The following is a 27746-nucleotide window of genomic DNA, read 5'->3' on the forward strand; positions in this document are numbered from 1 at the left end:
AGCCAACACTCCCTTTTCCATCCGACATCCACACTGTGCCTGTGAGCACCACGGCAAAACTGAAGCACAAAGCAAAGGCTGAAGACATGCAAAACCCTGAAGTAAACAGGACTTGTCATCAAAACACCTCTAGGGAGCAACCTCTGCTGCTTTTATAGATGTCAACAAGAAAAACCATGCCTAAAGCATGAATGAAGACCACACAGCCACTCCTGCAGCCAGCCATGTGCAGGTGCAGGGCCTTGCCTTTAGAAATAGAAAGAAGCTGGGGATTTCTTTTCAGCACCCAGAAAGGGCAATGCAGCTGCCTGCCAGGAGGGTAAGGAGACATGATCCAAAAGCAGCAAGCTGCAGAGCTGCCAGGACAGCAGCAGCACAGCGTCAGGGCGGGATGGCGTCACCCTTAAAACAAGGCGTGTGAAGCAGAGACTTGGCAGCTGCCTTCTTGGCCATGTCTGATGGAGAGTGGCTGTCTCCACCATATTGGAGACAGAGTACAAGGTTCTCAGGGTGTACATCTGTGACTGTCACTGCCAACAGAATCACAGAATGGTTTGAGTTGCAAAGGACCTTAAAGCTCATCCAGTTCCAACCCTCCTGCCATGGGCAGGGACACCTTCCACTAGATCAGGCTGCTCAAAGCCCTGTCCACCCTGGCCTTGAAGACTGCCAGGGATGGGGCAGCCACAGCTTCCCTGGCCAACCTGTGCCAGTGTCTCACAACCCTCACTGTGAAGAATTTTTCCCTATGTCTAATTGAAGTCTACCCTCTTTCAGTTTAAAGCCATTCCCCTTGTCCTATCCCTGTATGCCCTTGTAAAAAGCCCCTCTCCAGATTTCTTGTCAGCCCCTTTTAAGGCACTGGAAGCTTCTCTAAGGTCTCCCCAGACCATTCTCTTATCCAGGCTGAACAACCCAGCTCTCTCAGCCTGTCTCCATAGGAGAGCTGCTCCAGCCCTCTCGTCATCTTCGTGGCCTCCTCTGGACTCACTCCAACAGCTCCACATCCTCCTTATGTTGGGGGCTCCAGAGCTGGACACTGTACTCCAGCTGGGGTCTCACGAGAGCAGAGCACAGGGGCAGGATCACCTCCCTCGAACCGCTGACCACCCTCCATCCATCAGCAAGATGCCCGCTCAGTGCCAGGGGCAGAGCGGTCCGCTAGTCCTGGGGTGCAATGTGAAGCACTCGGCAGCTGGCCCGGGCTGTCAGCGCAACGCGTGGCTCTGAAACAGGAGGGGCCGAGCGGGGGCAGCGGCACGCCCTGCAGCCGCCCCCCCCCCCCCCAGCAGCACGGGGGTTGCCGCGGGTCCCGGGCCCGTCCCGCTCACGCCCCGCGCCGCCGTGTCACACACGCACACGTGCCGCCCCCGCGCCCTGCATGACTCGGTGAGAAGGGAGCAGTGGGCACTATGGGTTCCCGTCAGGCACGGCCGCTGGCGCTGAGCGGGGCGGGCCGGGCCGCCGGCGTCCTCCACCCCTGTAGATGCAGGTTCTCACCTGTGTCTATAACTCACCCCAGGGTGAGTCTATGGCTGCTCTAGGTCCCTGTAGCGATTCGCTGTGTCAGCGTGCAAATGTTGAGTTGCCAGTCGGGTTATTGACAGCCCTCCGAGTAAAGCGTTTGCACTGGGGTGTAGCTGCACCACAGTGAGTGCTGTGGTAACCGCTTGACAAATCCTGCATCAGAGGTGCTGAGGAAATTGTGATGCTGAGAAAAACAAACAGGCAAGGTGTCCCTGAGAGACAGCTCATGCACATGTGGAGACAAACAGGGGTTTCTGTTCTATCATCCACAGTAAAGTGTATGTGAAAAATACTGCAGAATTATATGTACTTTCCTCAAGGAAGATTGACATGAAACTTGGAAAAGATAAAAATGATGTTGCCACCAGTAGTCTGAGAACAGTCACTAACAAATTATTATAGGAGACAAAACCCAGATATGTCTCCAGGTACATCTGATGCCTCAGAAACCAAAGGTAGTCATTAGTACAGTAGAAGCATCCTATATCTGTTACTTCTAACAAATATGTGCTGCTCACTGATGCTGCATACATGAAGACAACCCACCTCACCTGACATTTTCTCTGTATTTTACCGGTACAGGACTTCAGCAGCGTCTGGGAGAATAGGGCTCTACACTGCTATTCTAAAAGCAGTAACAGAAAAAAATAACAAAAACTAGTGGGTTTTTTTGTTTGTTTGTTTTTTCAGAAGGTGCTTAATTAAGAGCCTAGGACTCCCCAGCCATAGTAACTGTGTACAGGTGTGGAACAACAGCTTCCAGCTGGTTGTCCATTGTGCAGAAGTTTTCATGCACTGATTGGACGGGTGGAAAGCACTGGCTGTATGTGCCATGTCTGGTGTCAGGGCACTGGGCTATGCATTAACTCTCACAGTAAAAATAGTGGAGGAAATCAAGTCGTCAAGACTATTGGGATCATTGTTAGATGATCATGCCTGGTGAAGTGGAGCATGTAGACGAAGCTGCTGACAGATCTCATTTAGCTCCTAAATCAGGAATTACAAGATTCTTCTGGCTCCACAAGTTAGAGGTAGCATGGATATTGCTTAACAGCAATTTTCAAATTCTCTTTCTTCAGGAAAATCTCTTCCCCTGCTTCATTACTGTTTTGCAAGTTACTTACAGACACTGCTCACTTAACTATTGTCCATACCTTTGTCAATTTAGAGAGCATATAAGAAATAATTCTGTCAAGAATAAGCCCAGTCACCAAGAGCTTGTAGTCACACATGGATGTGTAAGCTTCTGGGACTGTGCTGAGGTTCAACTGAAGAGTCACCTTCCAGTATAAAATTTGAGGAGTGCCTATAGAGGTCAACAGTTGTAAATGTAGGAAAGCATGTATATATCCTTTTGCTAAACAGTAGCAAAATCTGGAATCTCGCAGACCTGACTGCTGTTCAGAGAAGATTTGGGTGACATGAAGTCAGTTATCAACTCAATGTAATTTCTTTACTCATCAAAAGAACTTCACAGGGAAGGCAGGCCTGGAAGTTAATGGTAGTTGCTAGACAATTTCATGTGAGGAATGAGAAGCTGTTTTTCAGAGGGGTAATGCCCATGCCTCTAGGGAAGCAGAGACTGGGATCAATGCAGGTGTTCCACAGCTGAGGACATACAGATTGGACTAGACAGTCCCCTCTGGCTTTAAATCTACATGTGCATTTAGTATCTGATTCTTTGGGCATGGTTTCTGCTTGGTAATTTTATGGCTTCCTCCTAAGAATTTTAGCCAGGATGTACAGCAGGTAACATCTGGTCTGCAATTCCCCCAAGATGTATCATAACAACAGGGGTTACTGGGCAGCCAAGTCATGAAGTCTCATTTTTCTGAGGAGACAATAACTGTCAGTGCCACATGGAATCTTTGTTGCTTGGCTGGATGCTGACACAGTCCTGAGAGCCAGGAAGAAAATCTAGAGCTGATGTCTGTACAGTTGTCACCATGATCCCCACAGCATTTCAGCCATTTTCAATACAGAAGAAGACACTCTTCAGGATCAGAACTTCTGTGTTTTTTTCTGTTGTGCTGAGAAGCAGACAGCTGGTGTCCTGTCTGGGTAATAAATGGGAACCATGGATATGGTACAATCTGGATTTTGTCTGATTTCCACCTGTCACGAGGGCAGGCAGCATCTGCCACCTTTGCAGTTAGCATATTTGTTTTGGGTAAACAGAGCATTTGCTGATCAGTGTGACACAGTCACCAGATGGAGCTGTACCCTACAGCATTACAGGAATTTGATTTGATGTTTTTAAAATAATACCTCTTGTGACAGCTCTATTATTAGTATTTATTGGTAATCTGGTGATAGCATCTTTGCTTTACAAATGAGGCCTGACTTTAAGAACCTTAAGTCCCACTTGTCATCAATCACTTGTCATCAAATCCCACTTGTCATCTGGAGGAAAATGCATAAATTACCAAATCTGTGGCTCCAGGACTCCATGTCTGAACTTATGCTGCACATGGAGAACATAAAGAAGAAAACAGGGTGCCTCCAGCACTGTGGTCACGAGCTGCTCTTGCTCGAAAGAGAAAATCTCTCACTAGCTGAAGATCAGTCTCAAGAGCTGAAGATGCCATGTGACAGTAACTGAGACATTCACTTCTACGTAGTAGAAAGCAGCAAGAGGAGCATCCAGAGCTGTTATTAGCATTGTTTTAAAAGGGAAGAGATGCATAAAGAGCATAAGCAGAGAGAGCAAAGCTTTGTCAACAGTGTTGCACAGCACAGGGCGGTGGCCAGAAAACCTCAGCTCTCTTCTCATTCTCACTTTTCTTGATGGAACTCCAAGAAGGATGTCCGTTTCTGCAGTCAGGAGCAAAGCCCTCCATTTAGTATTATTAGGTACTTATACTAGGTATTAGGTATTAGTATTATTTAGGTATTTAGGCACAGATGCCTCTGAGCATGGGACAGAGCTGTGCCAGAGACTGCACACACAGGGAGCTGCTTGTGGGTACTCGGATTTGCCGCAGAGTATTTGTTCTGTCAAATGAGCATGTGAAGTACATGGGCAGTTAATGAAATGCAGGAGTGTCCCTGTTGCACTGAGTCATGCGTATGGAAATATTTATTCCTGTCCAAGGGTATTTGCAATATAGTCCCTGGAGTTGCAGCACTGGAGGCAGTTAGTCAAGCCCTAAAACAAGCTGTCCTTCGGTCATGTTGCAAAACCAGCTGAAGGGCAAAGGCAATCAGCTTTTGAATGGCAGCCTCAGCACAGCTCCAGGATGAAAACTCGAGGAGATGCAGGCAGAGATGCCAGGTGACTACTGCAGGTGGGGGAAATGGGTACAGATCCTATTCTCACCATTTACTGTCTGGCTTCCAAAGGCAGGCGGTAAGGGGAGGCAGCAGTGGTCCTGCGGGCAGCCATGAGTGGGTTCGGGGCTGTGGCGCCGCTTCCCGGGTCCTCGGCTGCGGCGGGCGGCCGGAAGGGCAGCAGCGACAGCCTAGAGAAGATCGACATGTCGCTCGGTGAGGAGAGCGCTGCTGTGGGGAGAGAGGGGAGGGGCGCGGGCTGAACCGACCGCCCCGGCCGGGTTGGGCGGCACAAACCGACGGGCTCTGTCGGTTACCGGCGGGGGTGGGACCAAAGGGAGGTGGCTGGAGCCAAGTCGGGCGGGGGCGCAGGACCACACCACAGTTACAGCGAGGCGGGGGGTGGAGTGCGAGGTTGTTTCGGGGACCCATCGTGGCGGGGACGGGAGGCGAGGCCCGGCTGTGTCCCAGGGAGCAGCAGAGCTCCCAGGGCTCTGGGCTGGGAGTTGCTGTCACTGGCTATGGTGGCGCGGGGTTTGGCGGGTTGGGTCCCCTTTGTTCCGTCTGGGTGTCCGGAGCAGGCCTAATACCCGGGGTGCTGCGTGCGTTAGGCACCAGCCAGGCCCTGCGGTGCTTGGGCCCTTTGCTGGGTGGCCCCTGGGGAGCGTTCCAGGACCTCACCTAGCGTTCATAATTGCAGGGGTGGGGTGGTTTTGTTGCCGCTCAGCTGGCTGTGACTCCTTCTTCTCAGGTTTGGAAGTCGGTAATGGCAGCTCTCCTTTGTAACTCCTTTGCAGTACTTTACCAGTCAGATCAAGCGTGATGTCGTGTCTACCACGTAGTTTCCTGTGACAATATATTCCTTTCTCTTCTGTCCTCCCATTGGTTGTGTGTGCTAGGAAGTGGCACAACCTCCTTAGGGATCTGCAGAGCTGTGTCTGAGAAACTGACATTCTCACTATATGTATTTCAGAGAGGGATCTCAGAACAGTTCTAGTCTGGTCTTGTGCAGTGAGTTCCCTTAACAGCTGGGGACATATTTGGTGTGTTCCTGGAGTACTTGTTCCAGTGTAGTTTTATTAAAAAAAAAAGAAAACTTATTTTTATACGCTACAAGACTGTTCCATGATGCTACTGGAGTGTGTTGGGTGGTGGATACTCCCAGGAGACTCACTTCAAACAGAAAAATCATGGTGTGAACATTGTTAATGGTAGACTTAGCATTTGTGAACCAGCTTAAAATAAGTTTTGTATCATTTTTCCTTCTGTAGAGAACCCAGTGCAATTCTTTGCTTTGGCAATAGAGATGACTTGTGAAGTGATGTTTTGAGTTTTTCTGACTGGAGTAGCATTACAGTATTCACATAAATCTAGTTTTACTTGTAGCACATTGAGTCTGTATTTTCAAAGTTACCAAGATTAACAGAGTTACTGACTCTGAGTGGCTGGTTATGTTTTCATATGTTCTAATGTTTCTTGGCCAGGTTAACCTTTTGGTTAGCTACTGCTATGTGTCCTGGACACTGATTAATAGCAGATCACAACAGACTGTTGTGGTGTCATGGTGATGTTTTGTTGTGAGTGGGTATGTCCCTTCACTTGTTCAGATGCAAGGGTAGCTTGCATGAGAACTGTGACATCCATCACCACTTTCCGCAGGTCAAAGCTGCATGGGCTTGTGTAAGGAAAGATGAGAGGCTGTCCCACCTCTCTGTGATACAGAATAAGAAAATGTCACATTAATCTTAAAATCTAGATGTAACATTGAGTATTTTCTCATGTAGCAGTAAAGATTAAACCTGTTTTGTTGGGAATGTGTTATGTGCAACTCATCTGAAGCTAATCTTCCAGTTTGATACATTTCTCAGGTATCCTTCGTTTTCCCAAATAAGAGAGTAGCTGAAACTTAAGTTCTAAAGTTTAAAAAAAACTTACAACCCTGTGTGCAGCAATAGCTAACTTGCAAAAAAGGCATTTAAGATGGAACAGAGAAGCTGAAGCAAGGATCCATGCTCTCTGAACGTGGAGGTTTTGTATCTCAGGTACATTCTCTGCTCTAACAGTTTTGGAAGTTTTAGTTTTTATTTAACATCACTTTATTAATGGTGCTGTGTTTGACTAAAGCTCCTGGTTGAGTACTGCTGTTGGCAGTGACAGTTTCTGCCATTTTGAAGTGGCTTTGGTTTCCTTTGTCATATAAAGAGGGTAGATTGGTAATCCTTGCTGCTTGGATGGTCCGTTTGGTGAAAAAGATTTTGTAGCAATCAAACCCTGAGTGACCTGTATTGGTATTCCTTGTCCTGCTAGGACTCTTCTGAACATTCAGTCATTTTTGCAGCAAAGTAAGCTCATTTCCTCTTAGCTTTACTTCAGCAGGATAGAAACCATTGGATAATTATGTTGTGATCTGTTTTACCCTGTCCAAGTCCATTTGAACTCTGTTAAACACAGTAACCCTGTTCCCATCTCTCCCTGGCTCAGAAAAGCATTTCCACATGTTTGTGGTAGCTCCCTGTTAAAACAATATGTTTATCAGTTGTGCTGCTCCCATGATCTATATGCAATAAATGTAATTGACATCTTCCTTTATGGTATTTCTGTGAACAAGCTAATAATCAAATAGAAGCATGCTACATCTGTTGCTTTACTCTTATCTCCTACCAGATCAGTGAAGAAAATCCAATTGGTGTGGCATGATTTGCACTTGACAGACCTGCTGTTCACTTTTCATCTGTATATTATCTTACACTTATTCTGAAACAGATTAATAATTTGTTCAACATTGTTTCCCTGGACAGTAGGTTGATGATTGCTTTGCATTGCAGATAACCTGGGGAGGGAGAAATCTTGCTTGCTTTTTTTCCCTTCATCTTAACCTCGGTGAACATAGGAAGATAACTGATAGGCTCAGTTCTCTCTTATGTGGTTTTTCTTAACTAACTTTATGTGGAAGAACTAAGGCTTGAACTGACTGTATGGACTCTTCAAAGTCTCGGTGTGAGATGGAATTATCTTTTCTTTAAAGGTATACAAAAACTAATGGAGTCATTCAGTTTAAAATTTAATGATGGGCTGAATACCATCATCTTTCAAGCCTGGATTTTCTGGAGGTATGCAACCACTTCTCTTTTGCTAGGTCATTATATTATAAAGCAAGTCTTATAATAAAACTAACAGGGATTGGGTGTTATCTGGTGATAATGTTTCTGGAACCGTAACTTGTATGCGCTGGCTTTGCAGGATTAACTGGCCTGTTTCCCGTGACTCCAAGCTGTGAGGGTTTTTTCTTCAGAACTGGAATGTGTCTGCAGGACATAAATTTTTTATTTTCTTCTTACAGATGATATAATTAAACTGAACAAGAAAGAAGAGAGAAAGCAATATTCTCCCAAAATGAAAAGAGGGCTTCAGCAGAATCAAACTCGACAGTTCAGGGCACCAGGCTCGAAGTGGGGAACCCAACAGCAGAAAGGTGTGTATGCCAAACATGATCTAGATGCACAATTTGTTTTTTGAGGTGAAATGTAACCTAATGAAATGTGGGGATTGCCCTGGTCAATTCAGGTGTCTTTCAAATACTATTATATGCAATTTTGATTATAATTGACTTCTTTGTGATCCATTTATGTTTGGTTTTTGGTTCAGTGTGAGAAAGTCATTGACACGTTTGGCCCAAAGGGAACTGAAGTGCTTGAGGGACTCTGACTTGAGGAAGGATTGGCTTGCTTTTTTTTTTTTTTTTTTTTTTTTTTTAGTAATTTATTTATTTATTTTAATTTTGGAAATGGTGTTGATACTTTGTCCTTTCTCAGAAATGAATAGAAAGAGTGCTTATGCCAATGCCTTCATATTAGGAAATACGGAGGACTTGCCAGAGCTCAGAGCTTTGTGCAACAGAGCCTTGTGCAACAGAGCCAGCATATTTATATTTGCTAAGAAGAATTCTCTTAGCAGGTCTCCCTAAAACACCTGTTACTGCAGACTGTAACACTGGGTCTGGGATGCATAAATGTGTAGTGTAGACTGTCTGAATTGGCTTTGTTAAGAGTTTGGGATGGAGAAGAAGAGCCTTGTCAGCCTTCTTAAGCCAGTGTTTTTACAATGGAATATAGAAATACAAATAGGCAGGGAGTGAGAAGAGGCAAAGCGCACAATAATAGCTTTACTGTAGATTCCCTGAGTAACAGATAAACAGAAGTCATATCCTCAGATGATTCCCAGGTTTTAGTCCAGACATGTCCAGAACTTGCTTGAAGTATAAACTGGTTTTGCTTATATTTAATATTTCAAAGTATCTGTTTAGCTCTGGATTATCAAAATATGGAAGAGTACTGTCTAATCAGAAAGCTGACCACCTCAATACGGGCTAATTAAGTGTTTAATATATGTAATTTCTTGTTCAGTAACATTCATTTAAAACAAATAACACATCTGTCTGGTGTATTCAGTGATCCCCATTTTATCGTTGTCTTGCTTAATGTTTGTTGAAGCAACAGCTTGTTGCTAGCATCTTAGACCCAAATATCTTTGGGGATCAGTGCAGTGTTGTGTTGATCAGGGCTCAGAGGAAGTTTGGGTTTTATACAGGCCAACATGGCAGTGTTACTTGTGTGTCTTCAGTAGATTGGTGACTGCAGGAAAATATTTTGCATCTGTCAGCCTGAGTGTAAAATTACTTGTGTAGGTGAAGCGTGTAAGTGAATTTAAGTTGCAGATTATCAAATGTGGAGGCTTCTATTTATGGCTGCAATTGTTAAAAGCAATTGTGATCTGAAGGGTCACAAAAGAAGCAAGTAACAGAATTTGGAATTTTAGGAGGAACTTGAGCTGCAGATACTAAACTAAATACAACTGTCTTGGCAGTTACTTTTCTCTCTTGGGACCTTCTCTCCTAGCCTGCCCTTGCCTGCCCTTTTTCTAGGAAAAAGATGACTCTTTTTTTCTTTTTTTTTTTCTTTCTTTTTTTTTCTTTAAATTGCCAGATTCATGACATGCTGAAACATTGTGAACTTCTTTAACTTCTTCAGCTTTAACTTCTCTCCCTTGTACAGCTCCACACATTTTCATTTGAAAGCAAACCTCTTTTATATTGTTTTTTGAGCAGAAGGTGTAATTGAATAGTTCTTCTGAGCAGTTTAGTTATTAGTAGCTTATGACCAATAGATTTGTTGCTGCTCCATTGCCATTGAAGCTATTCTGATAAGTAGCAAATCCTGTGTTGTTTGTGGATAGCAACGGAAACCACAGATGATCAGCAGCATTCAATTCCTTGTGGTTTTAGAATCATCTGCCAAACTCTCTGGAAAGAAGCGAGGAACTTGAGCTGGGAGTCTTTTCAGCTTTTGGTGGAAGAAACAGAGAGGGGAACATTGTTCATATAAATAAAGGTTGTCATTGGTGATACAGAAAATGCAAGTGCACAAAACCTGTGCAGCCTGAGCTAACTTAGAGGTTGTCATTCATTTGAGCAGAGTTTGGTCCAGAGAGCTTATAAGGTCCTTTTTAGCCAAAGTAACCCTGTTTCTCTGCTTTTCTATTTGAAAAGCATTTGCTAACCACCCACAAAATGCAGGTACATAGCAGCTTCACCATGGCAGACTTATCAAAGCTGAGTTCTGATCGATGGCTAACCTCATGTGACAGCTCATGTCTCATGGAGAAGCACAGATTTATTATTGATGCTATGAAGTCAGATATGTCAAATCGAGATGTGTCTGTTGCTGTTAAGCTGACACCTTAGTCTTACTTTCTCGAGGTCTGAGGTTTTAGGGGGGATGATACTTGGGGATAAAACTAAAGCATGGTCTGTATTCATAATGTGAAGTTAAATGGCTCCAGACAGGGTTAACCAAAGCCTTGTAACTGGAGATTTGAGGTGTTTATACTGCAGACCTCAAACTTACAAGCCTTTTATATTCAAAGGCTGGTTTAATTCTCAGTTTTATCTGAACTGCTGTGCAGACTTCTGATTGAAAACACTTTAAATGTGATGTCATTCATATGCTGCTTAGTATGGTTTTGTGGGCCAATTGCTATGTTCTTTTTTTTTAAAGTCATGTCTTGGGAACCACTGATGTAAATAAATAAGCTTTGAAGTTGCCTTTTTTTTCCCTTTTAAATTGAACTGGTAATTTAAAGTTTGCTAAATGGGTAGGCAGCTGGGGTTTTGTTTTGGTTTGCTTTTGTGTTATTCAGCGCTTAATGAAATTCCATTTTTTAGTATTTTGGTATTTTTCTATGCCAGAATGACTAAGTCATCCCTGTAGGCATGTCAAATAACAGATTTTCAGCAGAAATTAATGAAATGAACTAAAGCAACACTAGGATCTGTATGAGAAGCTGATTATTCTTGTGCTAGAGCTTGGGCCAAACCTGCTAGAATAACTGAATGACCAAATTGTCTTTGAGTGTAATGATAGCTTCTGCTCTAAGGGCTTCAAGTGTGCAGCCAAATAACTTCCATTGCCGGTGTAGCATTGTAAAGCAATAAGCTTTTTCTTTCAATAAGGATTGTTGAACTCTCCATATTTGTTGCAGGTTATGGTATAAATCGTTTGGGACGCAGAAAGAAGATAGCAGGGAAGAAGCGTTCTTACGGAGTTGTAACTGGCTTGGCAGCCAAGAAAGCAATGGGTTCACGCAAAGGAATTAGTCCTCTGAACAGGCAGCCACTTAGTGAGAAGGTAATTAATGCAGTTCTAGTGGTATATTTAAGAACAGATTAAAACACGAAGCATAGTGTCTTCAGAAGAGTGCTACTGAATAGAAAATGGAGACAATCTGGTGCAAATTTTTTTAAATTACGAATGTGTTAGCTGAGTTCTTGCTTGTTTTAAAGGGAGTGGTTAATGACTAGGTTTGAAACTTTTAACTCTAAACTAGGTTGGAAGTCATTAAAGTTGAAGTACAGATGTATATTGTGCAAGTATGGAGGTAGTTACTGTATTTTTATGAGAAAAGCTTACTTAATAGGATTTCTTGCCTTTGCATTGCAGTGATTCAACCAAAATGCAGGTGTTAAGCATGTGCCTGTTACAAAAATGGAAGCTTTTGCAAAATACGTCACTCCATCCGTAGGCTGCCTCTTCTGCACTCCTCCAGTGCATTGGTGCCTGCTCCATCTCATTCAATATTGTAGAACAGGGACTGCTTTTGCATTTGTGAAGAAAAATCATTTTTAAAGATGTGTGAAGTGTGTACTTTGTCAGTTCGGGGAAATACAGGAATTAAAAAGTAACTGCCGAGCTTTGGGGGTTTTGTGTTGATTCCCCCCTCACACACACCACCACCACCCCCGGTAATGAGTGGAATATAGAATTCATGAAAGTGTAGAAGTTGTTTTCAAATTGTACTAGGCTGCAAAAGGTAGGATAGGCTAAATGTATTCTATATGCAGTTTGTAAATGGGAATTGAAGGAGAAGTGTTTGTGTGTATGCAGTACATGCATGCTATATATATTTGTTGGTTTTTAAGAATGCACAGCGGTATTACCCAGTTTTGAAAAAGAAAACAAACCTGCGGAGACAATCTGAAATGCAGAGAAAACAAGCTCCAGCCCTAAGGAGGCATGCCCTGCTAAACAGAAGGTAAAATACCAAGTCTGCTTTCTGAACTCTCCTTGCCAACTTCCCATAGGGAGTCTTGCTTGATAGGAGTGAGTCAAAGAGAAGATGGTAGATACCAGCAGTAGTAATACGGTCAAGACTGCCATGTATGTGAAGTTCTACAAATCTAGAAGCCAAGCATGGAACAAACAGCATCCCAATACAAAGCCAGATATTTTATTACCATGTAAAACACTCAGGAATGCCTGTGTTTGTGAGCACCTAGCATACTGCCTTCATTTAAGTCATAGGCAGCCTATACTGAAATGGCCAGTACGGATTTTAGTAGCTTTGAAGTGATAGCCATGGTTTAGTGAACTTCCTAAAGAAAATACCTTTGTGGAAGCTGATGCCATCTTCAGTTTCATAGAACCTATTGCATTTTTTGCTTGTGCTGGAATTAACATGTCTGTTATAAACTGCATTTTAACTGGTGTCCATGATGAAAATTTTCACCGAGTGACTTTATTGTGGAAACTCTTAACAAACTTTCTTTATACAAATCAAGTTGCTTCTTGGTTTTCATCTAATCAGCAATGTTTAAAGTGCTGGAGGATACCGAGTGAAGTACAAAACTGAACTAATAACCATACTGTCCTATGACATAATAGTACTAGGCTTCTGTGCAGCAGGAGTATTTTTTTCCCCTGTATGAGTACTGTGTTTTGTTCCTGATCGAGGCGGAGCTTACTGCAATTGAAATGTTCTGCCTCAAAGAGGCAGCATTGCAGGTGTCCTTAAGGTTGTATTGGGCACTTTCCTCTCATACACTGTAGTTGCTCCAAGATGTTACCTGTGGAGCCTTTAATAACTATATTTTAATAAAAATTACAGGAATAATGCGTTGTCAGCTTTTGCCAGAATTGGAAACAAACTAAATCAGCAGAAAGAGACTCGTCAAGCAACTTTCCTGTTTAGAAGGGGCCTGAAGGTAATAAAAATCACTGAAAATGACGCTAACAAAAAAAAGTGCCACAGGTTCTAAGCTAACCTATAACACTGGTATTAATGAACTAACTTTGAATGTTAGATCAGAGTAGAAACTTCAGGTGGATTAGGAAATAGCTACTGGTTCTTCTAGGGAAGTGTACTTGTTGCCTTTAGTTACTGTAATCTACTGAGTATTGCTTCCTGTTCCAGTGTAGCTGGATTGTTCAGAGGGCCATGGAACTCATTAGTGTTTGAGGATGGTTGCAGAGTATTAATTTTTCCTTTTAAAAGGTCAATGTTAGCACTTTGCAGCTTTCAAAAGTTGCTTTCAGGTGAATATAGGAGAAGCATATTTTAGAATCTGATTATGGTTGGGGGAGGATTAGTTACATGAGGTTATTTATTTTTGTTGTTTGAGTTGTTAGTTACTTAAGGATTTTTTATTTTTTTTTTAGTTATTTTGAATAAGATCAAGAGAACAGAGTGTGCAGTGAATGATAAGTGGTGTTTTCAGTTTGCCCTCATTCTGTATCTGCCATTGTTGTGACTGTAAGTAGCTGCTGTATTCCAGCCACACAGATTGTAGAATTGCAGACAGGGTCAGGAGGAAGAAAAATAAAACAAAAGTCCTTTAAAACAGCTGTGAGTGTGTATTGGATATTATGTATGTTAACATTGATCAGATTAGGAGCTAACCAGGTTTTTCTCACTGGCCTCGTAAGGTTTTGGTGTATCTTGATACAGCATATGTTTGCTGACATAGTCTTCCAAAATGTTTCCATCTTTTTATTGGTGAAGTTACTGTCATTAACAGTTTTGTATAAAATCATTGTGTTCTTAAGTTCTTTCCAGTGTCTTGCAAGGGTAATAGGATAGTTATTTTTTAGGATAGATAGGGTAGGTCTTTAAAGTCCCTGTAAAATGCAGCTGTTTTTGTCCAGAGTGTACAAATGGTTTTAAACTTCTGGTTTTGAACTTCTCTATTTCCAGCTGCTAAAATAGGAGTCGAAACAGTATTCAAATCCAGTGTCTGTTGATGTGTTTTCAGGTACAAGCCCAAGTGCAGTCAACAGATGATCTTGATAATCAGATAGTAAAGAGAACTCGTCAGTAAGTATGTAATTTGTAAAACTTCAGTTTAGTTACTGGTATGAGTCTCATTTTAGCTCTGCCTTCCGGGTTATGATAATTGAATGGTTTTTCTTTTACCCTGTATGCATATCAACTGAGTGACAGTGATCCTTCCCCTATTCTCAGTTATTTCCTAAATTATATTCTAATTTAACCAGGAGGAGTTTGGTTTTGCTTAAGACATTTGCAGGAATAAAGGGGAAAGAGGGAGCTTCAGAGGATCAGAGTAGTCTACCAGTTGTGAATACTGCATAGACTGGAAATAAAAAATCAAATGTTAGTGTTCTCCTGATCTCTTAATGTAATTTCCATTTTATTGAGTACACATATAAGCCTATGAAACAGTTTGGAAATAAACAAAGCAGGTCACAGGTGGACACTCAACTCTCCCCACACATATTCTTCCCATATTGTTCCATGCTTGCTAGGCTCTTCACAACTTTATTGGTAACACAACAGGCTGAGTAAGCAGTGTATGCCACAGACCTGAATCTGTCACCTGTTTGATTTGCTGTGAGCACCATTTTAGTCCCATCTGTGACAAGGAAATTGAATATTTTTTTAAAAAAAACAACAACACAACATTTCAGTCAGTGCTGCAGTTCTAGTACACCTAGTGTACGCCAGTGTGTAATGTAGCACTCACCTGAATAGGTTTAGAGAGTGTGAAAGATAAAAGAATCAATAGCCAAACTTCTTGTAGATTGTTCGACTGCATGTGGTCTTTGCACTGCCCTATATTTTGAAAGCTTGCACGTTCTTTACTAGCCCAGTGTTTTGGATACGCATTTAAAGATATTCTGACTTAAATTTCTGTATTTTTTTGTAAGTGACTTCTGTGTTTTCCATCTAGATGGCGAACTTCTACCACAACTGGAGGGATTCTGACTGTGTCTATTGACAACCCAGGAGCCATCATAACCCCAATGTGAGTTTTCAAAAAAGTTCTGAAATGTTTTTAGCTTAACCAAAATTGCTGGTCTGGGCCATTCAGCAAGTTCCTTGCAGGTAGTATTTCAGATGACCTCAAGGTCACAGCTTCTTGAGAAGACTTTAAGTCTGGCACCCCTCTGAGTGTTTCTGAACACTGTTTGAATAACATCACAGCTGGATTTCACAAGACGTATCCCAGTTAGGAGCTTGATGTTGTGTATAGAGTCAAAGAGTGGCGGGCTGGTAAATTTTCACCTTGTCTGTCTCTTCCCAATTAGATTGTATTGCAGCTGTTTTGTGTGAAAAGGAATGAGCATCTAGTTGATGAGTGATGGTAATAGTTCCTCTGTGATTCATAAAAATAGTTCTGGAATTGTGCTTAAGGAAAGCATTACTGTCTTTGTCTTTAGGAAGTTGATGGTACTGTTGTTTCATGAGGTGTTTTATTTTAAAGTAGCCTTTTGCATTAGTAGCATTTTAATTTTTTTGTATTTACGGGAATCCTTAACTCCAAATTATGTGTTTGTCAGAAGGAGTGAGAGGTAAAAGATTACTTCCTGTCATGACACTCGCTATCTGATTACAGTAACAAATGGTACCTTTTTATAGTTCTGCATGAACTTTTACCTTCTTGAATTTGTACCTTTCAGCTATTCAGCTACTCAGATCGAATGGCTTGATGAAAAATTCATACATCTATCAGCATTAAGGTTTTACTACATAAAACATATATTCACTCTGTCCTTTGTACCATTCTTCTTTCACAGTTCCCCAAAATTGCGATTAACTCGTACTCCTGTGCCACCATTTCTGATGAAGAGAGACCAATCTGAAGAGAAGAAGATTCCCAAAGGGGTTCCATTGCAGTTTGATATTAATAGTGTTGGAAAACAGGTAAATGCATTTTCATTGCTTAACTGTGGAAACAGTTTCAAGACAGATGAAAGCCAGTGAGCCAGGCACTTTCCACCTAGACTCACTAGTGACAGGAAGAGGGAACTAGTGACTACTTGTTTCCACTTCCAGTTCTTTCACTAACTTGCTATGTAACTTCATACAAGTAACTAAACTCACTGTTCCTGTTCGTCTAGTTCATGTCTTGCGTGCTCACATGTTTTAAATGGGATTTAAAATGTTGAATATTTCTAAAAGCCTTCTTGTGTTCCCGCAGTGCTTGAATCAGCAACTGTGCATAATTCAGGGATGAGTTGTTTTCAGTTGTGTAACCTGCATAGAACCCCAGCAGCTGAATTTATAAAGCAACTTTTGCTATGCATCTAGGGGAAAAAAATCAAATGTAATGATGTAAACGCTTAAAGATGGACAATTTTTCACAAGTTTCATGACGACAGATGATTTGGTGCAGAAATCTTGCTTCTATCATTGAAAGAATTCTTACAGGGTGACCGTTAGATGCTGCTTTTGTAATTGGCTCCTTCTTGCCAGCTGTAGAAAAATACATGGGCTCAGGGCATCAAGCTGGATTTTTTCCTTCCATAAATAAGCAGTATGGTAAAAAAGGCCTACTAGTATACTGTAACATTAATTGAACTTTTGGACTAGACTCCAGTCTACTGTATCAGATGGATGGACTGGAAAGCAGCCCTGCATTAACGTAGTTAAATTGCTGCATTTGTTGAAGTTGCATGGAAACTATGTGGGGAAAATTAGTTTAGTGGAAGTTCCCGCTTTCAGTCTGTCTGTCCTCAATTTAACTTGCAGTATTTTGAGCAGACATTGTCTTGACATTGTGTACCATGTGGTTTTAGTGAATTCTGAGAAATGAGAAATGCTAGCTCTTGATGTATAGTCCAATCTGATTTTTAAATGGTGTGGGGAAATGATGAAATCAAATCAAACCATTTTTTTATCCAAGTGAGGCTATTAAGAAATCGTGTGATGATACAGAATGAGTGGAAAAAAATATTGTTGCCTCTCATACTTTGATTAAATTAACCTAATGTTTTTTAAGACTATAGTTAAATTATTTTATTTCTCAGACAGGGATGACGTTGAATGAACGTTTCGGGATCCTGAAGGAACAAAGAACAGCACTGTCTCAGAACAAAGGGAGCCGTTTTGTAACAGTGGGCTAACCTGACAGATGGACTTGAGCACTGATCCCACCTACCTAAGAAATGGAGATAGAAGTGGGCAGAAGTATACAGCACACATCACTGAAATTCTCTGGACTTCATGCTGAGATGGTGGCAAGAGTTTTCTCTCTTTATTACTTTGAATAGTAAAAGACATGATGTCCTGAGAGGGGGAAAGTGGGGAAACTGATCTGCTGGAGTGGCACCATCACCTGGCTGGAAAGGATTCTGTGGCCCAGCTGACAACAAACACTGATTTTGGTTCTTGTAACCAAAATACAAAAATCTTAAAAGTTTTTTGTTTTGTTTTTGTTTTTTGTTTATTTGTTTGATTTGGGTTGTGGTGGGTTTTTTTTCTTGTTGTTGTTTTTGTTTGGATTTTCTTTTTGGTTTTGGTTTTTTTTTTTATTTAGGAGTGCTCAGTGTCTATTCTTTGACCCCTCTGTCACAAGAAAGGTTGTATGTTTCATTGCAAACCCCATTTTAGGGTTTTTTAGGGACTGCTTATAAACTTCCCTGTGGGCTGCAGTTTGGCACAGAGCCTCAGTCCATGAATACTTCGGTAGTGATGTAGTGGCATTTTTTTATGGGAGCATTGGTTGGATTTCTTTGTGGTTTTGAAGTTCAGGTTTTTTCCTTTCTTGAAAACTACATGTTTTGCATCCTCACTTTCACAAATAAAGCTGTTAGTTGAGATATCCAAAATATGAAATTGGGATGGAGACTATTCTACTCTTATCCTTAAAAGTGGTCCAGATTGCAGTGGAGGAATACTGCACAGGCAGTATGAGAGTAATTTATATTACAAATAGCTTAATCTCATTATCCTCCTCTGTAAATGGAGTATGTCTGTCTCCTATTTTTTCTTAAACTTTTGTTGTTTCTTTTTGTAACCTTTTTCACAAATTTAATGCAATAACTTTGAAATTTTGAATTACATAGGAATAAATGCAACCATGCACGAGAAAGCCAGTGGTATGGTAGAATTCCTTATCCTCCCCAGAGACAGGATTCTCATTTTGCATTCCTTGCCCCAGAGGGTTTTCTCTGGCTCTTGGAAATAGCCAGAGGCAAGCAATCTAATGGCACTTGTTTGTGTATACCAAAGAGAGGAAAGATGTGAAGCTGATCAGAAGTGGTCAGATATCTTAAAATTGTCTGGAACTGGGGAATGTTGCTGGAAGAAAGCCTTCGGTTTGCCGGCACATGCAATGCGTTAAGCCAGGACCATGTAGTTGTTGCTTTACGTTTAGCTTTGTGCATCATGATCTGCAGGATGGTAACAGCTGGGGCATCCTCAGTCTGAATTTGTATGATCCATAAAAATGAGGCACCTGTCAGAATTGCTTCCAGATCAGGAGCTTAACAGTGTTTTATAGCAATGAGATTTAGGTACAGTCAGGCAAAAGAACAACTGGCTTGCTGTATCCAGAAATGTTCATCCTCAGTCTGAATTTGTATGATCCATAAAACTGAGGCACCTGTTCAGAATTGCTTCCAGATCAGGAACTTAACAGTGTTCTATAGCAATGAGATTTAGGTACAGTCAGGCAAAAGAACAACTGGCTTGCTGTATCCAGAAATGTTCAGTGTTTGAAGTGGGTTTAATTCCTTTTATTGTTCTTCAGGAACTTACATTTGCCTTCTTAGAGTTGGTTTCCTTGCATTTTTGTCTCAAATTCCAAGTTAACTGACATTTACCAGGAACTTCAATGTTGAAGAACGTTTGACATTAGAAGGGCTTTTGTATAGCAGTTTTAAAGTCAAGAGTGCATCCTGATACTATATAGTACTTAAACCCTTATTTTTAATGTTGAAAAATATACCTTAGGAGAAGCAAACTAATTGTAATGGTGTTAAGGGTTGGTTGGGGTTTGTTTTTTTTTTTTCTGTTAATTACTAGTAGGAAATTGGGTTTTTTAAAAAATGTCCCACTGTTAGAATTGGAGTAGATAAAGTGTTGTCAGTCACCCTGTTTCAGTGTATACTTTCTTTGATGTGCCAGGATGCAACGAAAATAACATTTTTTTTGCATCAACATAGATGCAAAACACTGATGCAGTGCATCAAAAAATGCTAGTTTGTATTTAATGAGAAGATGTGTTACACTATACCTTTTGGTATTTTTCAGAGAAGTTATTACATTGGATCTATTCTGAAGCTGTTAATTTTTTTTTTTAATAAAAAGTTACAGGTTTCATATTGTCTTGTTCCTGTTATAACTACCTGAGCAGTATATTGGTTATGTGAATTTTGTGATATCCTTCAAGGGGTTCTTAATAATTAGATTCTTATTAAATGTTCTGAAGAACATACCAGAAAGGAGGCTCACTTGAGGAGGGCTCACATTCGTTGCCCAGCTTAATATCCTGAAAATGAAGCACTTCTTGGAGTGGCACTGTACAAACTTTCATTTAAATGTTGTATTTATGTATTTTTTCAGTAGCACCATCTACTGTAGTGGTTTGGTGTGATTATAGAACCAGATCCCTGACTCGGTCAGACCAAGCGCTGGTTTCATGTTGCTGTGACATACCTTGCTAGTGAGAAGTGACTGTCACCTGAACCTCGGGTTACAAGATGGGTGTCAACACCCTGAGAAAACAGCCACCACCTGTGGTTCTGAGTGCAGGCTTGTGCCAGCACTGGAAGTGCTGCTGCTTATTGGAAGTGCAGGAAGAAAATGCTGCCTGTAAATATGTTCGATAAGGTATTGATGAGGAAGAGTGTTCACAGCCTTTGCTCTTCCTTACCAGCTCAAGCCTGCACACTTGCCAGCTTCCCGCAGCAGTTCCAGCATGCAAGCGTATCAGTGCTTGCCCAGACCAAGATTGCCGTTTATTTGGACGTTGCAAAGTGTGCAGCCTTTTAGGGACTGATGACATCGAGTTGAACACGATCCAGTCAGTACTCTTCCCACCTAGTTCAATCCCTGCGATCTCCCCTTGGTTTGCTGCTGGAACGGGCCTATGCTCAGGAGCTGGTGAGAGGTCAGAAGGGGTCCGGGCACAGCAGCCATGGCCGAGGGGCGGTGCGCGCCCCCGCACGACACATTACCCCCAGTCGGACCCACAAAGCGGATGTGCCGCGTTATTTTCAGGAGCTGCCGTTCCTGTGCGCGCAGGTGGTTAGCCGCGCATGCGCATACCCTGCTCCCTCCCAGCCGGTCCCCGGGCTTCCCCGCGCCTGCGCAGGGGCGCGCAAAGCCGGAGCAGTAGCAGCGACGGCGGCAGTGGTGGTGGCGGCGGAGGGGGCGAAATGGCGGCCACGGTGCTGGCGGCGCCGGAGGGCGGTTCCGCCGTGATGCAAGCGGGAAACGCGGCGGCTTGTACTCCGCCACCAGGTCCTTCGGGTCCCGGTTCGTGGAACCGCTCCTTGGACCGAGCCTTAGAAGAAGCGGCGGCCAGCGGTACCCTCAGTCTGAGCGGCAGGAAGCTCCGTGACTACCCGCGGGCCAGCGCCGCCAACCACGACCTCAGCGACACCACCCAGGCTGGTGAGGGACGCGGCGCTGCAGGGAGCGAGACGGCGGGGACGGGGGGTCGGGGAAACGCCTTGCCGTGCCTCCGCGAGCACCTCAGGGCTGGGGGCAGCCGGCGTGTGGGGGTCTAGCGGCTCCCCGTGAGAGAGGGCTCGGGAGGGCTGCCTGTCCCGTCCCGCCCCGCCCCGTTCCAGGAAGGGTGCTGGGGTGGGAGGGTGACAGTCCCCCGCCAGAATTGAAGCTGAGTTGGTCAATTCGCTGTCGCTCCAGTAAATTCAAGCTGGGTGTATGAAGATGAGGAATATCCTCAGTGGATGTTTGGAGGTGTTCCCCCCTCGCCGCGAGTTTGTCTTTGAAAGTGCGTGTGTGTGCGGAGGGGGATTCCCGCAGCGAAGCGATGCTTGGCATGTTTCTTAATTTGGGCCGTTTCTCCTTCACCCCTTAGCCTCCTCCCTTCGCCCTCCGCCCTTCCTCTCCTCGGCTGGGACAGGATGGAGGAGCTGTTGCAGGGTACTCCTCCTTCCTCTGCCCGCCGTCGGTCTGGCCGATGAAATCTCTTCATTTATTGGGTTTTTTTTTTCTTTGTCGTCTCCACTTTAGAGGTGTTTCCCTTGTTGGAGGCTGTTTTTAAAAGAGTTATGAGGCTTTTCTGAATACTGCTGATCCCTGATGCGGTTTTAGCCACACATGTTCTTGTTCTGATGTAGCTGCATGTGATTGTGTGTGCATATGTACACGGGTCTATGGACCCTACCCATCTCGTCTTGTGCTGTTGACAGGGGAAACCAACTTTCCAAGAAGGGCTGTCACGTGTGCATACACTAAAGACAACTGTTTCTTGTGCTCTTATGCTTCTGTTATTGTCATTTCTGACAGCCATAAGCAAGATATGAAAGGTACTGTAGACAGAATCACATGCCTTTTTTTTTTCTCCTGCCTCATATGGATAAAAATATTAAGTATTTTTAAGAAACAATTTACAAGGTACAGTAAGCAGTAGGGCTCGTTTTTTCTCTGCGCTCCTCAGTGTAGTCATAGGAATAGACTAAAAACTAATATACTTTCCCTGGAAGCACCTTGATCATAAGCAAGAAACACGTTTGTGGAGTGTGTTTACATATTACTGTATTGAATAGGGAGAGGAGACTTGGGAATCAGTGAGAGTTTGTGCAGGATGTAGGAGTTTTCGTAATGCATTCTATAGAGCAAATTTAGTTTATGTTTATTTTGATAGTGTAGTTGTATACATGAAGTAAAAGCAGTTTTAAAGGGTGCCAGCATGCCTTTTGTAGCTTCGATTACTTCCTATGCTTTCAGATTTTTTGGTGGTTTATGTGGAGTTGTAGCTTAGGAGCTTGGAAATAAACTCTGGACATCAGTTTTTGAAAGTTACCATGTCTGTTAGAAAGTGTATTGATACACTGTCAACTAAGTACTTCAAAATGGAGCCTTCTTTAAAACTGTCTGACTTTATAGTCTGTCCTGTCACACCCTACTTACGCAAAAATCTGTCACTAATAAAAATAAACAAAAAAAAAAAAAAACAAACCAAACCTTGAGACAACTGTAGTTTGCTTGATATGAACACATCCATAAATAGGAAACACTTCTTGTTGGGGTATAATTTTTTTCGTTGTTGTTCAAAGGGTGTTCTACAAATGCAGTTGCACAACGGATGTGTAGTGGGCTAATCTGTAAGCAAATGCAGCATACACATTTGTGAGGGATTTGGGCTTTTTGTTTGTCATCCTATTCATTTACTGTACTCTTAAACAATTTGTGGGAATTCTTGTTTCCACCAAGGTTCCCATCTGTTGTAATGAATATTTGCATTGTAGTTGTTCAAGAAGCATTAAATGCTAATAAGCAGCAGTGCATACCATACACTTTTGTGCATTTATCATCACAATGAACCTTAGGAAAAAAAAAAGCTAGAACTGTTCTTAAGTTGTAGGGAGCAAATCTTATTGAGCAGTGTGTGGGAGGGAGGGAGGGACACATACTGTTTAAATTCTCTTGTTTTGAAGGCTGCTGTGAATAACTTCATCTTGTGCCCTTTTTTAGTGTGGTCTGTTCTATGACTTTTGTTTTGAGTGAGGCTGGGCAGTGTTTCTGACCCCCACTTTTCACTTGAGTGGTCAGCTACAATTTAATCTGCTTCTTACCCCACATCAGTTTCATTCTTGTAAAACCTTCAACTATCTTCTATGGGAGCAGCCACGAGTAATATGGTATAATATATATGTGTGCTAGGTGTTAGAAACACTGAAACACTTTAACTAACCCCCTAGATTATATACTCCAAATGCCTTCCTGCATGCTGTGCCACAAATACACAGGTGGGGTATGTGTGTGGAGTTTCGTAAAAATCATTGGAATTACTCCAAAACTGTAAAAATGAAGGCAAAACAATGTATATGCAAACCTTACTTCTTTTTACATGACACTTCTCTAGTGTTGATCATGTTATACTGGTATAGCTCATTCCCATTCTTGTAGTAATAAAAGTAATTGCATGTCACTGTAACTGCATTGATGCTAAAGAGGTGGGGATGAATTGCATCTCTCATTAACGTAACTACACTGGTAGAAAACCAGCGTCTAGCATAGCCTTAAGCTTTAACAGAATCACTGGCCTCTCATGGAAACTGTTGTTAATGCAGATGAACCAGCACAGTGGGTCAGCAGGAACAGGATGTTAGAGGTTAGATGCTTGATCAAGTTAGGGGCTCTGTGAAGATTCTGAAATTGATGGGTGAGGGGAAAATCCCTTTAAATACATGTCACCCATAAGGTACATTTTCAAAACATTAAATGAATGGGAAGATCATATTTCTTTGGATCCTTTATGGCTTCAGAGTTGACAGTGATACTAACCCTAGTGCTCAAGCTGTAATAGCTTCAAAGTAGCATTCTTAACGACGCACTAAACAATCATCAGAGCCGAATTTGTGGCGTGTGTAACTTAACTCTGGAAAAATACTTGATAAACAGATCACAGAATCAGTTGGAGGGATCCATAAGGATCCTTGAGTCCAACTTGCTGCCTTTCGCAGGGCTACCTAAGACCAAACCACATGACCAGATCAGGTTTGCTGCATTTTTATTCTGGAAATAAATCTATTTTTTCCACTGATGCCTAACAGAAATACGAAGTTCCTCATTAATCATTTGCCATAGTCACTAAACTTTTCACTGGCAAGTGAATTGTCTAATAATGTCAAGCCTCAGCTGCTTCTGGCCACTGCCGTCTTCCATGTGGGGAATACCCACAAGCAGCTTTTAAAACCAAGATCAGTGCCCAAGGTTGCTCTCAGAACAGAGCAGGTGAACTCAGCAGGCATTGAAGTAATAGTGAATTTCTGGTTTGCTTGTACATTGACTGGAATTAAGATCACGTAATATAAAATCAAATTGAAGATGGGAAGGATCTGTGCTTGAGAGCTTTGGAATGGATGAGCGGGAAGGTAGCTCCCCACAATGTGTGAGGTGGTAGTTCATCTGACGTTCTTGTACATGTGGAGTGGCTCATGTACAAGAAATGCACTGTAATAACAACTTAGATACTGAAAGAGGGGAGAGCAGCTGTTATGTATGCTCATCCCTTACAAGTTAATTGGAATTTTAGGAAGTGACTCAAGCTTTCAGCATTCATTGATAATGAAGAATGAGCAAGCTTCTTCATTAACAAATCAAGGATGTGCTTCTCTCTTTCTTTCATACTCTTTCCTTTAATCTGCATTGTCTATCCCCGTTTTGTCTGGGTTGAATTACAACCCATTTGTTCATCCCACTCTTGTGCTCAACCAGGGAATAGGAAAAGGAAGGGCTATAAACCATCTGAAAGGAAGCACAGTTGCATTTTGCCAGTGTTAATGTAGATTCTGATGTCATTATTTGACAGCTTTCCCAGTGGCCTAAAGCATACATTGAGCAGAAAAGTTATTTGTCAAGCCCTTTGTGACAGCTGTAATTATCTAAACCACTCACTGTCTCCATTTTTAAAGGGAAAGATGGGAATATGGGGTTTTATGCAATAAAAGAAATGGCTGTAGTGTGGGAATCAGGTAGTGAGATCATTATATGCAGTGTACTACATCTTGTTTCTGGAATATATTAATAGTGAGAAAAGATAGCAAGACTCTGAAAATTAAGAAAAAACTTGTCTGCTACTACCTTTTTGCATGCCTTTGCCAGTAAGGTGTCTGTAGTTTTGGTCTTGGCAGCTCTCCACAGAAACAGTATAATCCGATCATAGTGTCAATAAAATTTCTACGTGCAGAGTGCTTGCTTGCATTTAGAAAGATTACAGTGACTTTATCAGTGATCTGCAGAAAGAGCTCTCACTGATATTTTTCTTTCCTGCCAGAGCTTGAGTTGATATTGCCTGATGAAATGCAAAAACAACTTGAGAAGTACACTCTGGCACATAGAGCAGTGGCCGTATTTCCGCAACATTTGTACTCAAAAGCCGCAACAGCAGAATCTAAACCAGCCTAAAATTAAAAAACTGTTTGGAAAAAAAAAACAACAAAACCTCTTTGGGTTACTGTATCTAGAATATGATTTTATAGCGATCTTTAAGGTAACTTGCAAGGAAATGGGATTGTTCTGTGTTCAAGTCACAGGCTATTTGTCAGAGGAGTTTACAGTGTTGCTACTTAGATTATCTGAAGTTTCAGTATTAAAAATCAAAACATTTTATTAGGGTAGTCCAGAGTATTGTGCTCAGATTTCTATATTTACACCTACCCTTATCAAAACCCAAACAGAAATACACTCTCCCAAGGTTCTGGTAGCTGTATGGGAAAGAAGGAGGGAGGATGGCAATCTTTCCCCAAACTATAGATGGTAGTCTGGCTTGTTGCATTTTTTGATTTTTACCTCCTTCTTGTGTCAGTCCCTTTATAATTTGACTGTTGGTCTACCTTATTTTCTTTCAAGTTGTGTTTCTATTATTATAAAGTCTTGATCTCATGCATGTTCTGTGCGTAAATACTGGCAATTCTTAGTCTAGGCTAATGGGATTATCTGAGAATGTTGCTTTGGTGAATGGGTAAATTGTGGTCAGTTCTCTTTCTTTGTTACCCTCAAAATGTCTAGAGCAGTAGACTGTTGCAGTTTATGGTTTGGTTTTTTTGAATGGGTTGGGTTTTGGTGGAGAGCTGAGGCCTGCACTAATGCTCAGTGGTTCTTGGCACACAGGCAGTCTTTTTGCCTCATGTTTTATAGCAGCTGGGGAAATGGAGTCTGAGCTTGTAGCTTCTGATCCTTGTGTCAGTAAAAGTAATATGTGACATTCAGAATGCCTTTGTTTAGTGAGCTGATCTTTTAAAACAGAAGAAGTAGTCTTACAATCAAACTTTTGCTACCAGTGAACTCTTCTAAGTGTTGTTTGGGATGGCATGTGTTTCTGGTTACTTCCACTTCCCTGCCTCCATCATGGTCAGGCTTTTTTTAATATTTTTGTCATGTATGCATGCACACTTTTAGCTATGATTTTAAAGATAATTGTAACTACATAGAAAGTAAAGAGGAGCAGGATTGGTAGGTAAATATATTCAGTCCGGCAGTCACACCAAGGAGAAATTAGAGTTTAGGAAAATAGGAAATGTCTTCTTTTCTCTCATGGCATTTCCAGACCTCTTCTCCTCTGGTTATACCTGTGCTTGGAGATAGCAAATTTATATTGGGTAAGTATTCGCTGAAGTCAGTCATAAATACACAGCCTAATGTGGGCCAAGTTCTATGCTGATGCCAGAAGGGGAAGTTCTGTCTTCATCTCTTGCTGCACAGTCAACGCCAGCAATCATATTGCCTTCCAGCAACCTCTTTTGTACTTACCGAGCTGAAAACAGAACCCATAACTAGCTAGATCAAATCCTTGGACAGCTTGCAGCGTTTTCACGTGTGTTTGAGTGCCAGCAAACAGAAAGGATGGAAAGATCCTATTGGGTGATAAGAATGAGGGGGTCTGTTTTGGAATTGACTTGCATCAGTTGTGAAATCATACCTTAACTCTATTTTGTAACCTTTTACCACTGAGCTGTTGTAAATTTGCGTATTTCTTTCTGTAAAACGATGTGCTAGCCTTTGAGTCAGTAAGCATAGGAACTTTTTCTTTCAGAGTATGGCTTATAGAGCTGAGTTGCATTAATTGAAACTTTACTGCTGACAGATTTTGATCTCATGCTTTCATTTGGCAAAATACATTATTTTATGGAAGTAATTTTACACTCATGTTTAGCTTTAGAATGCAGTAGATGGAATTAGTTTCTTCAGTAGAAGAACCAACAGTGAAGAATTAATTACAACAAACACTGAAAATTATATAGTGTGTGTTAAAAATAAAATTACATGGTAGCTAATGAAAAGGCTGTAACTCAATTCAAGGGTTCTTCTCTCTTTAATAACTAACCAGGCTTGGATCTCACGGTTTCCGATGTTAGCCAAACAGCTTGAATGAATTGCAGTTGTGTATTTAGCTGAAGTTATGGGCTGTGCAGTGAGCTTTCTTCTTCAGCTACTACGTCCCCCTCTCCAAAGTGTGGGGGATGTGAAAACCCATTCATGTTAAAAGTGTCTTGGGGTTAGACTTTATCAGTGTATTAGAGTGAAAATATTGCTTTAGTTCTCTGAATTACAGCTATTTAGAGAAAGGGTAATACATTCTGGTCTTTTCTTCATAGGAGTGTTAGTAAGTTAGTGTAAGTTAGTAATTTTGTATATATGCAGGAAGGGGGCTTTATTTTTCACTTTGAAGTCCCCCAGAC

At 41.9% G+C, this 27746-nt stretch overlaps 3 protein-coding genes across 15 annotated transcripts in view; all 3 read left to right on the forward strand.

Annotated features, from left to right (window-relative positions):
- RPL35A (ribosomal protein L35a) overlaps positions 1-27746 on the forward strand; it is a 150833-nt gene that overhangs the window by 32787 nt on the left and 90300 nt on the right. The window lies entirely within an intron of this gene.
- FYTTD1 (forty-two-three domain containing 1) lies at positions 4878-17789 on the forward strand. 2 transcript variants are annotated; one of them, XM_057427115.1, is made up of 9 exons: positions 4878-5013; positions 8138-8269; positions 11335-11480; positions 12272-12384; positions 13237-13333; positions 14381-14442; positions 15317-15391; positions 16164-16290; positions 17397-17789. In XM_057427115.1, exons 1-9 carry the CDS (start codon positions 4911-4913, stop codon positions 17490-17492), a joined length of 951 nt encoding a protein of 316 aa, XP_057283098.1. In that variant the 5' UTR covers positions 4878-4910; the 3' UTR covers positions 17493-17789. The 2 variants fall into 2 exon arrangements, with proteins under 2 accessions (XP_057283098.1, XP_057283099.1); XM_057427116.1 differs by having other exon boundaries at positions 17401-17789.
- Positions 20717-27746, forward strand: part of LRCH3 (leucine rich repeats and calponin homology domain containing 3) — a 65314-nt gene continuing 58284 nt past the window's right edge. For 9 of the 12 annotated variants that reach the window (XR_008974645.1, XM_057427099.1, XM_057427103.1 and 6 more), the window contains exon 1: positions 20718-20988. Coding sequence is in view for 11 of the 12 variants with exons in the window: in XM_057427099.1 (XP_057283082.1) it covers positions 20751-20988 (238 nt within the window). In the remaining variant the exon portion in view is untranslated. Of the gene's footprint in view, positions 20989-27746 lie in introns of all 12 variants that reach the window. The other 3 variants (XM_057427097.1, XM_057427101.1, XM_057427100.1) reach the window with 1 other exon arrangement.

The sequence above is a fragment of the Pezoporus wallicus genome, unplaced genomic scaffold (assembly GCF_028554395.1).
Source record: "Pezoporus wallicus isolate ANWC-B61680 ecotype Strahan unplaced genomic scaffold, APGP_CSIRO_Pwel_v1 scaffold_7107, whole genome shotgun sequence".
NCBI classification, from domain to species: domain Eukaryota; kingdom Metazoa; phylum Chordata; class Aves; order Psittaciformes; family Psittacidae; genus Pezoporus; species Pezoporus wallicus.

Coding starts and splice junctions, on each gene's coding strand:
- FYTTD1 (XM_057427115.1), top strand. CDS start 4,911: ATGAGTGGGTTCGGGGCTGTGGCGCCGCTTCCCGGGTCCTCGGCTGCG. Junction 5,014..8,137: donor GAAGATCGACATGTCGCTCG/GTGAGGAGAGCG, acceptor TTCTTCTTACAG/ATGATATAATTAAACTGAAC. Junction 16,291..17,396: donor TTAATAGTGTTGGAAAACAG/GTAAATGCATTT, acceptor TTTATTTCTCAG/ACAGGGATGACGTTGAATGA.